Source organism: Mytilus galloprovincialis, chromosome 2 (genome assembly GCF_965363235.1).
Source record: "Mytilus galloprovincialis chromosome 2, xbMytGall1.hap1.1, whole genome shotgun sequence".
In the NCBI taxonomy this organism is placed as follows: domain Eukaryota; kingdom Metazoa; phylum Mollusca; class Bivalvia; order Mytilida; family Mytilidae; genus Mytilus; species Mytilus galloprovincialis.
The window spans coordinates 72349669-72362998 of record NC_134839.1 but is presented as its reverse complement, the minus strand read 5'-3'; the positions used below and the strand labels follow the sequence as shown (position 1 = coordinate 72362998).

The following is a 13330-nucleotide window of genomic DNA, read 5'->3' as shown; positions in this document are numbered from 1 at the left end:
CTGACCCTCATGCTACCACACAACCATTGAATTCGATGAAAGCAATTAAAAATACATTTATAGATTCAACCTATTCATCTACTGAGTCAATTAAGAGTCATAATTGTCAAAATGGATTACAAGCACTACTAGATGAGGAATTACATGCTGTCTGTAATATCTGTAACAAAATCATAGATGCACAGGTTGTGCGATGTTCATCCTGCACTCAACCATGCCACATCTCTTGTACATCGTACGATGGACATGAGTACATATGCTCAAGCTGTGAAATTGACATTGATATATCAAAGGAAAGCAATAATAGCAGGATTGAGACCCTAGAAAAAGATTCAAACACTCAAATTAAAGAGCCTTATCCATGCTCAGTTAATCCAACAAAAACTGTAGCTCAGGACAACTCCTCAAATTCATCATCTATGAAAACCATTGTGGAGGAAAGTTTAGAAATTACCTCTCTAAGCAGTATCGTCCAAAACGCGCCAACAGAACATATCCATGTCATCGCTGAAAGCCACAATTCTCAACTTTCTGAATCTGAAACAGACATGCCAAAGAAAACTAAAGAAATCAAAATGAGTGAAATAAGACAAAGAGAACAAAAACTTAAGAAAAAGGAAGAAGAACTCAAAATTAGAGAAAAAATAAATGAAGAAATGCAAAATGAAAGAGTCTGGTTACAGTCATATGTCAGCAAACTTGAAATGAGGATCAATGAACTCGAAAAATCAAACAAAATTCTGCAAAAAAAATGTGATGTAAACGCTCACAATGTTGACAATAGTGATAATCAACAACAGCAGACTCATAACTGCAACTCTTACCAACAAAGCTCTGCTAACAAGCACATTGATCAAGCAGTCACAAAATTACATGAAAAAGTTTCAGTATTTATATTACAACAAATGGACACTCAATTTGATCAGATAATCAGCCAATTCAATGAGAACTCTAGCAGTCCACCTAACAACATTAGCAATAACCCTCAAGGTCATGAGCCAACAATCTATAAGGAGAGAACAGAAGTGGGAAACAACATGACTCTGAGATCACATATGACCCACAATACAACAACAAACACCACAGTGAAATCAACGACACATCCTCCGCCCACAACAAGACAAAATAATGATCAACCGCAAGTATGTCAACAATCTAGAAGGGTTGAGACTCCAAACCATATACCAGCACCACCTATCTTTGGGCAACCAATATTCTACAATGATAAGGTCCCTATTGTGACAAATCAGTCAAGATACAATGCACATAATATGAATGTAGCTCCTCATATAACACCAAATATCAATGATATTCAATACAATTCTCTTCATCATGGCATGCTGAGACAAAGTTATCCAGTTGCCTCTAATTATATCCAAAACAACCCTAACTTTCCAGTCCAACAGAACCATTTTTTAGGGGTAAGACCGAACCAACTATAATTTGCGCAACACATGATGAAGCCAGTTCACCACAAAATAACCTTCAAATTTTATCTTTTAACTGTAAAAATGCAAAGACAATTTCCCCTTTCATGGAAAATTTAAAAAACAAAATGGATATCTTATTGCTTCAAGAGCACTGGCTATTTGATCATGAACTTTATTTGTTAGACGAAATACACACTCAATTTTGCGGCAAAGGGAAAGCCGTTGACTCAGACAGTAGCACATGTGACTTATTTATTAGATCTCACAGAGGATATGGAGGAGTAGCAGTTATATGGGATAGAACCATTGATCAATACGTAAAACCTTTAGATGATGGCAATAACAGAATTCAATGCATTGAGTTAACAATAAAAAAACCAGTGCTAATTGTGTCAGCTTATTTACCAACAAAAGCAGATAATGACAAATATGATGAATATTGTGAGTGTATCGACCAATTATTTGAACTTATCCAGAAATATGATACAACCCATGATGTTATTATAGGAGGCGACTTCAATGAAGATATATCAAAAACAAATAATTCAAGAAGAGCACGTAAATTAAATAAATTTATTGAAGAATGCAACATGAAAATAGATTTAAAAGGTCCAACGTTTATTAATGTAAAAGGAGTCGAAGTGTCTGAAATTGACTATTTCATATATAAAGTGAACAACTTAAAGAATCTCGAATCTACAAGGCTAGTTGATATACCCTCCAATGTATCTGATCACTATCCAATCAAGGTTATACTTCCATGTGAACTTACTAAAAAGGACCCTTTAGAAAGTAATATACAATCAAGAATCAGATGGAACAAAGTAGGTACTGAAAGATATAGTGATATCATCAATAAACAAATTCCGATATTATTAGAAAAACTTAATACTCAGGAAGACTCAATTACAAATAGAGTGGAAGAAACAATGGAAATACTTTCAATATCAGCAAAGAAATGTTGTGCCCAAAAATCATACGGGAAAAACAAATTGAAGCTAAAAATATGGAATCCTCAAATAAAAGACAGTCTGCACCAAAACAAAACAGCATATAAAATTTGGAAAGATGAAGGTAGACCTAATGACCCTGATCATCCGTCAGTTAGAATGAAAAAAGAAACAAGAAGAGTTTTCAGATCTGAAATACGAAAAGAAGAAAACAAGCGTAAACATGTCGAAAGAGATAGAATAATAACTGCGAACACCCAAGATAAGAGACTGTTCTACCAACTTATAAAGAAGCAAAGAAACAATAAAAACATCTTTATCAATGACTTGCATGTTGCAAATAACAAGTATGAACATGAGGAAGTAATTGAAGGCTGGCATGAACATTTTAAAACCCTAGCTGTAGTAATATCATAGGTGAGCCCTTGCTCGATATGACCAAATTTATATGAGTATTGGGTGGAAATTGGGTTTGAACTTAGCCATATCGAGATACATGTACTTTCGTGTTGTTTTTTTTTTGTTTTTTTTTTGTTTTTTTTGTTTTTTTTTTTTTAAGTTTTGTACCGACGTCACACGTTCATTCCATCTGTACGGCACCACCATTATACACAGAGCATGTGCAAATCCACCTTTGTATCGACATCATGCACATAGTGTGTGCAAGTCCACCTTTGTATCGACAGCATGCACAGAGCATGTGCAAGTCCACCTTTATATCGACATCATGCAGAGCATGTGCAAGTCCCGCTTTGCTCTGATAGCAGCGTCCAAACTGAATGTATTGGTCAAATCTGGCGGGACTCACTTATGATATAGTAATATCATAGGTGAGCCCTTGCTCGATATGACCAAATTTATATGAGTATTGGATGAAAATTGGGTTACACAGCAGACCTCAATACTATAAGCTAGTATAACGACAACACACTTATAATTCCCAATTCTAACCTTTAACATTCCCAATACTCACCCAAAACTTAAAAATTGTCTTGTATAAATGAAGAAGTCAAAATTCTTAAACAAATGGGAGTTTTGAGTCCATGACAAAACTTGAAATATCGCCATCTAAGCAAACATCAAAAAGTTAAGAAATTTCAAATGAATACATCCCATGCAGAAAACTGGTAAAAGCAAATAATGCCAACTGCTAACTATTCCGTGTACTTCTTGTGTTGTTTCTGAGACTTTCACGTGCATGCTCCATATCATGAATTTTAACAAACGTATGCAACCTATGACTTAAATTAAAGTGTTAATATTTTCAGTTGAACTGCTCTTATGTTTGTAGACACCCAGAGCGAACTATCTGTTATGCAGTAGTTTTTGCATACGTCAAGAACGATCAAGTGGTGCATGAGCTCTAGATGGTTTTTATGTATTACATCGGGTGACTAAGAAATGTTTGGTGTCTTTGACCGTTATCCCTTATTTCCCATAATCAGGGAAATACTCTTGAATATTCAATACATCCACTACATGTATGAAAATAAAAAGAATGTGTAGAGAATGACATGTGTAATATGTTGTCCATTTTTATCTATATAAAATCAGATGTTGTTTAATTACCAATGAGACAACAAACCAGCCAAGATCAAATGTTGTTGATGTAAGCAATTCGCATATCTAAATAGAACAGAAACCACAAGTCTCCCTCTAAACTTAATAAACTTGTTTTCAAAACAAATTACGATAAACAGATTATGAAAAGTAATATTTATTAAAGAAAAGTGTATTCAATACAGTACGTCTTCACAAAATTCAATTTTAACATACATGTACAAAATAGTAATACATAATATCCCTCGAAAAATAGAGGCAAATCCAATTTAAAAAATTCTCTATTTTTACATACCTTCATACTTATAGAAATACATAATATCCCTCAAAATACAAGTCAGTCATAGTCAATATACATAAAAATAGTAGTACATAATTCCCTCAACATACAAAAAATAATTAAACAAGCATCAAAAGTAACAAACTTTTACTCTAAACACTTCAAATTGTCACTGAAAAGCACTGGAAAGTTTATTGACCTCACAATACGACTCGAATATAGATCTACAAATATTAGATTCAGAAACCCCTGTATTAGCCATGATGGAACTGACTAACCCTCTTCCTACCATACTTGACAATCTACTATATCTTTGGTAAGAGGACGAAGAAGACCAACCTATATGCTGCATGACGTCACTTGTAGACCCCCCTGACAAAGCTAAAGTAATAGCACAAGCTCCACGAATTCCATGAGGGGTCTCACCGTCGTAAATATCGAGTTTCTTTAAATATTTCATCAATCGATCATACATAGCATTCGAAGATACAGGATTGTCAGTAACATCTTTTCGATTTTTACTCAAAGTACGGAATAAATAACCAAACCGTAAATCAACTCCAAGTGCCCTGGCACCTTCAACATACCTTTCCAGTGCTTTAACTGGACAAAATAAAGTATCATCAAATCTTAAGATGGAAAATTCATTCACTTTCCCTTTTCCAAGTGTTTTGCCTACTGTGTGTGAAAATAGAAAACCGTCACCATTTGGTAATAATTTAACCTCTTGTGAAATACACAAGCCCAAGTCATTCGCTCTGTCCCCTGAAAAGTATTGAACTTTAAAGAAAGCTTGATCTCTAAGGAATATGAATCTTTCAGAGGATTTCAAAACAGGATCCAACAACAAATCATCAATATGAACACTAATTGATCGGAGTTTGTCTAAAAACAGAGGTTTTGCCTGTTTTTGTACAACATGGGATTTTGACTGCTCAAACTGAATAGCATGCAAATATTTGTCTACCTCTGGACTACACACAGGATTACCAATTTTAGTTATTTCATTCCACTCAGAACCCCGACCATTAGATTCAAATATAGCTTTTAATTGTCCTAGCATAGACTGAACAGTTCCCGCTGCTAACCTTAACGGACACTGACATGAATGAATACCCAACTTACCAAGAAATTCACATGTTAAGTCATGTACTTGCGTTTTCCCCCTTGAATCCTTCATGACCATAAATCGCCTTACATCTAAAGGGGAAGCGGTTTTTAAACACTTAACAGGTTCACCTCCAAATAAAAACTTCTCAAACTCTTTTTCCAGCGAAAGTTTTTTCTTATTATAACTAGTGCTTCCAACTGAACTGTCTAAATATCTCAAACGCCTTTCCACTGAACAATTACTCGTGATTCTTTCCGAACTTTCAATCAAAACGGGGTTTTGTCCACATGACTGGCAAAATTGATACCCAACATCATTTGCATAACCACACACTAAACACTGTTCTGCTGGCAGCCAAACTCGTGGTACACCATTCTACAAAAAGGTGAAACTAAAAATGAAGTCGTGCGACAATTAAACGCCATGGTAAACCATTAGTGTCCAACTTAAACCCTTTAGTAGATGGGTACAACAGGGCTTTGTGTTCATTTCGTTCAGCTAAAACATTCCATACTGACACATGTTCCCAGAAAAAAGGCCACCACACTGGTCTTGGAAACAACTCAGGAACCACAAATGTACAACTCTTAACCCCAATCTGAGCACAAAACTTCAAAACGGGAAAAATTAAACAAAAAGGGGGGAACACATAAGGGTTTTTTTCCAAATTCAAGTCCTGAGAAAAAACATTAACACCATCTGAAAGAACTGTGGGGAATGGTGTAAAATGTTTTAACGGATTACCATTAGTATCATTCATAGCATTCGAGTCTAATGCCATCAAATCTGAAGTGTGGGGACCAAACCTCTCTTCAACAAATTTCCACTTCATAGGAGATAACATAGCATCTGATAATCTCAACTTTCTGGACTCCCTGTCAGCAGGGTTTCTACTAGAACTAACATATACAAGACGTAGGTCCATGTTAACTGTTTTTGAAAGAGTGAATATCTTTCGCAAAACTCCATTCAACGAGGGGTCTCTACCTCCTTGATTACTCCAAGCATTAACTACCGCAAGATTATCACAAAACGCGTCCACCCGAGAGTCGACAATTCTCTCTTTAACAGAACAGAGGGAGTGTAGTAGGGCATTTGCCTCCTTAACGTGGATAGGAGAGCTATCATTCTTATTCCAAAAGTCACCAAACTCTACCGTAACCTCTTTGCAAATCATAAAGGCACCCCACTTAAAAAGCGACGAGTCAGTTGCTAAAATCAATTGTAAATGGGTTTCTAATCTCCAAGAGGCAGTTCCCTTCCAATTATCCAAAAAACGCCAATATTCTAACTCCTCTTTTAACTCTTTGTACATGTTAATTTTCTTACTATTTTTAGAAGCAAGGCTTATGGCCCTATTGATTTCCCTTGAAAACAATCTGGAAGAGGGGACAGCAAGAAAAAATGAAATACATTTTCCTGCGAAACGTTGAAGGGTTTTAATGCCTACGTCATTGCCATCAAGGATAGATTCCCTTAAAATTCTAAATGATTCTTTTTTCTGCTCCGGCAAGATAAAGGCCAGTTTAGCTGAGTCACAAAACATTCCCAAGAATTTCAAACACCTGGTTGGTATAAAACAACACTTTTCCAAGTTTAAAAAATATCCCAATCTAACAAGAACCTGACACAGAATGTACAGACTTTTTACCAATTCGGCATGACCTGATTTCTTCTTCAAACTTGTATTTTTAAACTCGCAAACTAACCTATCATCTATGTACAATAAAGAAGGTACACCAAGGGAGCGACAATAGCTAATTGGAACCAGACCAGTAGTGTGATAAATAAAAGCACTAGCTTTGAAGCCGAAAGGAAGAGAGTTAAAAACCATGTACCAGCCTGCAAACTGAATTCCAAAATACTGTCTAGAATTGGGATTTAAAAATATATGATCGTAACCAGACTTATCATCAAGAGATGCCATGAAAGAATCCTTTTCTATTAATCTAGGAACCTCTTTAAGAGTATCTAACGAAAAAGGGAAATCCTTAATCCATAAATTCAAGTATCTTTCATCATGGCACATACGTGGTTTTGATGGCTCAATAGTGATAGGTAAAACAAGTAACGGCGGATCACATTCCCCAACTCTGCCAATTACAGTTAATGATCCATTGGCTATTCTTTCTAATAAAGTGTCACACAAAAATTTCTCAAATCCTTTGCAACTAGCAGAATTTTGAAAATAAGCAGGTTTGGGAAGACTTGAATCGTAACAACGACCCCTAAAATTTCCCTTAAAATGTTTAAACAAGGGCCTAATATCTACCCCCTGTTTAATCCAGTCAAAAATTTCACCAGGACAACCTATTTTCTCCCATTGTTCTGAACAATACATTAAATTTCCTGCTTTGAAAAAATTAGGATCTAAAAAAGACAGATCCTCAAAATCATAGTCGCTACCATCTACAACCTCTTCAGCACTTGGTAAGCAATCAGAGGGTTGGGTGATCTCTCCTTTATAATTTACTAAAAGTATGTCACTTTGCTTTCCTAATTTAACGCTAAGTGGATCGAAACCCGATTTTAACTCCCAATCTGGAATTTCTGGCTCAAACTTTTCTTTCTTAGCCAAAGGTTCATGATCCCTGATATTCTGAAATTAACAAAAAGAAAATCTTTTCAACTCTGAAAAATTGCTTGAGATTTATAAAATAAAATAAAGGAGAGAGACACTCAACCCTTGCCCGCGTGAAAAAATTTTCACTGGAGATCGAAGCTCCTGGAAAAGGGAAAGGCATCTAAAAGATTAAAATTAAAAAATATACAAAATACATATTAATTAATTGTCTTTTTTCATCTTTGGACAATTTGCAATAAAATGTCCCGACTCCTTGCAAAAATAACATACACCGTTTGACACTCTCCTGCCTCTACCTCCTTGCATTCTTGGAGGCCTAAAACCACCTGAATTATAGTTTGGCCCTGGATAAAAATTAGGATACGGGAAACCAAAACCTGGATTCTGATATCCATATTTAGGAAAAGGAAATGCAGGAGCTGAAGTAGGTGGAGCATCTAATATATCCTGCCTCTCCTTTGAACCTGATGGTTCCTCGTATTTTTTAGATTTTGCCCAGTCTGAAATTAAGGAGGAAATCTTCTTGTCCTCCTGGGAACCAAATAACTTTAAGACGAGCCCACAAAAATCAACATTATCTTCGTATTTTTTACACATTGAAAAAGATTTTGAAAATAAAGAACAGTCCTTATGATTCGCCTTGTTAGCTGCATCAACCAACATTTCGATGGCCGCAAGTAATACTCCCGGTGTTGTGAGTTTTGGTCTTGCTGCCAAAGTTCTAACGTAAGATAGTGCTTCATCTACCTGTAAAACCTTTGAATTTTTCTTCAACTCATCCAGGTCTTGTCTCATTGCTTGCAGCTGCTGGTTTGTTGTGGATGGGTCTCCCTGCGCCGCTTTGCCATCACTTCCTACAACAAACAAAACGAAAAATAACTAAACTTCCTTGCAACAGTTTTTAAATATATATCAAAAGGAAAATCAAGAATATCAAAACATACTAGCAATACAAATACAGGACAATGTCTTGCTCTAAATAACATTCGTAAGCTGTAAATGTAGGAAACCATGAAAGTAGTGCCAACATTAAAACAAAATTAAGTGTAAAACGAAATAACGAAAAACTATATAAAATTATCAAGTCTTGTTTTCTGTAAAAAATTAAGTTTACTTACCAAAGAAATCCAGATTTCTTGAAAATGCAACAAAACAAGACTAGATCTGTTGCCGTGAACGATATGTTGCCGTGAATGAAATGTTGCCGTGAATAATATCTCACTTAAATAAACAAAAGCCTACATAAAGGTCCATAAACATCAAGTTACAAATAAGGAGAGATAATCTTCGATAAGCATTTAAAAAGGGCTAAATTAGAACAGACGGACAAGCAAACTTATCCAAAGAAAAAAGGTAAAAAGAAACATTCATACCTTTCGCCGCTGGTGTATCTGTACTGGGATTACTAGTACTTAACCTCTGACCTCTAGCACCAACAGAATTGGCTAACAATATGCTTTCATGCACTAGAAGTCTCATATTCTCTATATTGTCATCCTTCCCACACAGAACAATTAATACATCTTTAACTGATTCACCTGGAATTAAATAAGGCACTAATCAATCAAACGGAACAGATGCAATTTCATGTATAATGTGTAAAAAATCACGAACCGTGAAAAGCGAAAATCTCTGAGGTAACTTGCCAAGTTACCATCAATAAAATCATAACTTCTGATGACACTAAACAACAAGAATTAACATAAAAACCAAAGGCTAAATTTATCGCACCAGATGCAGATCTACATTTCTAACAAAAATGTTTGTTCAAAAGAGCATTATCGGTCAAATGAAGCTAATTAAATTATCAAAAACAAAAAATTAAAGCCATATTTACTTTGAATACAAGGTTCTCTGAAAGTCTTAAGAAAACGTTATAATAAATTATAAATTACCTGTCAGCTTCTCAAACTGAGCAATTTATTCGACTTTTGTTAAACTCTCTAAAGGTTCACCTTTTTTCAGTCTTGACAGCTCTAAAACCGCTTCTGCATCTGCGTTTTTTACCCTCAAAATGATCGGGATTAAACTTTTACCCGCCAGGGAGCAATTTGGCTTCAATACCTGAGCCATAGCTGAAATTAATAAAAATAAATTTAGTAACCTCATTACAAATCCGCCATTAAAAATCGTGCAATGCGGACTGTCTTCGTCATAAATTGAAGATACAAATATCTTTTTCTAAATTAACGTATGAACATTAAAAAAAAAAAAAAAAAAATAAATGTGCTCTTAAACTCCTAGAATGAACTAAACCAAAAACATTCTCCTTCAAAGTTATTATTTCCAATACCTCGACAATAACGCAAAATTCGGAGCTTTCTTCTCCCTAGATATATTTAACAAAAATCTCTGACAATATCTTCATTGAACGCTGCAACCTATGCAAACGCCACTTAAAGCTTTAAATCATACAACACTTCCCGACATACAGGACAGTTCTCAATACGCGTTGCAACCAATGCAGACGCAAACTCCATTTTAGTACATTAATTATAAAAACAGCATTAAACCACAACTACTAGCTGTTATCAACAAAATACATTGAAAGCATTAACTACATTTAACTAGTCTAAGATTTAAAAAACTTACTTCCACAGTAAGAAACTTCTTTACTTTAGACACTACAACCACGCTCTACTCAAGAGCTGTTAAAGTCCGTGCTGTCACGCTTGATAGCAGCGGCCAAACTGAATGTATTGGTCAAATCTCGCGGGACTCACTTATGATAAACCTATTTCAAACACAACCTACGATGGCAAACATCAAGACCTTTGTGAAATGGACTATAAAGCAATAAAAACTATATGCGATCAAGTACCGCCTAGAACTGTATCAAGAACAGAACTCTTGGAAGCCATTAAGGCAATTATCACTGGAAAATCTGAAGATATTTTTGGTTTATCAATTGAACATATATTATATGCAGGAGATGACTTCAATGATTATTTGCTAACTTTAGTCAATTTCATACTCAAGAACAAATTAATACCTGAAATTATCAAATTAGGACTACTTTCTCCAATATTCAAGAATAAAGGAAACAAAAATGAATCTAAAAACTACAGAGGAATTGTAGTACTACCTATACTATGTAAAATTTTGGAATATATTGCAAGAATTAATTTTAGACCAGTTTTGCTGAAGAACCAATCACCATTACAAAGAGGATTCACCCCGAATACATCGCCTTTAAATGCAGCGGTTATATTTGAGGAAGTGTACAGGCAATATAGTGACAAAAACAGTCCATTCTACATAGCTTTACTTGATGCCAAATCAGCATTTGATGTTGTGATTATAAATATGCTGATGAGAAAACTATTTCTATTAGATATTGACCCAACAACCTGGTCACTAATTGATGATCTCCACCTGAACACCAGTTGTAATATCAAATGGAAAAACCAGCTGTCAAAAGAATTTAAAGTACACCAAGGAGTCAAACAAGGGGGACTATTGAGTGCCGACTTATATAAATTATATATTGAAGACTTATTATCTCTATATGAAACATCAAATCAAGGATGTAAGATTGGTCACATCAACATTAATGCTGTAGCGTGTGCAGATGATATTGCAGTTTTGAGCGACAACCCTTATGATTTTCAAATTTTAATCAACCATGCTCTGCAATACAGTCAGTTACATCACTACACGTTACAACCACAAAAAAGTGTAATCATAGAGGTGGATAACAAAACTAGAAAAGCTACCAATCATAATTGTGTTTTTAACTTAAACAATCAAAAAATGCCAAATGTTACAAGTTCATCACATTTAGGTATAATTCGATCAACATCAAGAATGAAATCGGAAACACTTCATGTTGAACAAAACACAACAAAAGCACGTCGCACTGCATATAGCCTGCTTTCAGCTGGTTTTCACGGAACCAATGGGCTGGACCCAGTAACATCAATATCTATCTACAAAACATACATTCAACCAGTTCTCACTTATGGTTTAGAAATACTACAACCAGGTCCATCAAACATGACTAAATTAGAGAAGTTCCAAAAATCACTACTGAAAAAAGTTTTATCGCTTCCTCCAAACACCCCAGATCCAGCTATTTATATCATATCGGGTGTACTTTCAATTGAAGCATCAATTGACACAAAATGTCTAACCCTGTTCAACAATATATGCAGACAAGATGACAAATCTGTGGAGAAACAACTTGCATATAGACAACTACATATTGAATTAGACAGCAGTAGCAGCTGGTATGTTATTACCAAAAAACTTCTCTACAAATATGGATTTAGTGACATTTTTTAATTCTTGGATAATCCACCAAGTAAATATGAATGGAAGAAATTAGTACAAAAAAGATGGATTCATACTGGATTCAAAGAATAACCCATGATTGTAGATTCTATTCCTCACTGATTCATCTTAACTGTGATGCATTTTTACCGAGAAATTGCCATCCAATCATTGATCTGAAAAATGACAACAATCCATCAAAAGGGGCATTTTCAATAGGAATAAAACTTAAAATGGTCACTGGTACATACATGACACAAGCTAAACGTGCAAGCTTTACCAAGCATGAATCGCCGACGTGTAAGCTATGTGATGAAGACAACGAAGATATAGAACATCTGATTCTTAAGTGTAAAATTCTAGAAAATATACGTCACCCGTTTCTCAAACAACTAGATGACTTTTTGATAAAGGAAACAACAATATCGTTTTACAACATCAAGACAGACTCCAGATTACAATTAATCTGGACTGCTCGAAAATTAACCAACATCAGGCAGATATAATTTTAAATAAGAAAGTTGAGCAGAACTGTGAACTTATCTCTCGAAAACTGTGTTTTGCCCTTCATTCCATCAGAGCTAGAACGATAATTCAACAAAAAGAGAAAAAGAAAGTTAAATTAAAAATATAACAACTGTGATGTAATCCATCCAAAAAGTATGATAATATGCAGTAAGCGTGGGTTCCACCACACTATACTGCTATACCACAACTGAAAATGAACGAATATTATGAAAGCATAGTAAGCGTGGGTTACTCCACACTATACTGTACGATAAGGCAATTAACGCCGTCAGTTAACACTACGGTGAAAAGGAGTTCATTTCACACACCTATTTGGACTACAAGATAAGCATCGAATTGCGTGTGAAAGGAACACTGTGTACATATTTAAAAAAAAAAAAAAAAAAAAAAAACTGTATATATTGTGTACATACAACTGTTAATATATTCTTAATGGTGGAGGTTGACTACTACTCCTATGGAGGTTGTCCTGAAGGACGGAAGAAGATTCGGCGGTAAGGTAAGAACCTAACACCGCTGACTGTCCGTTCATCAAAAGATTGTTTCTGATTTTTTTTTATAACTTTTGAAATGAAATAATTGACTGTGCAAAGAAGAAGATAATGATAATCATGT

General features: G+C 35.0%; 1 protein-coding gene across 1 annotated transcript; it reads right to left on the bottom strand.

Moving 5' to 3' along the window:
• Positions 1–106: 106 nt before the first annotated feature.
• Positions 107–9450, bottom strand: LOC143062538 (uncharacterized). Its single transcript, XM_076234203.1, has 4 exons — positions 9289–9450; positions 8663–8769; positions 7604–7930; positions 107–160 (listed from the first exon to the last, which is right to left on the bottom strand). The coding sequence occupies exons 1-4, from the start codon at positions 9392–9394 to the stop codon at positions 107–109; spliced, it is 594 nt and encodes a 197-aa protein (XP_076090318.1). The 5' UTR covers positions 9395–9450.
• Between the last annotated feature and the right edge of the window lie 3880 nt (positions 9451–13330).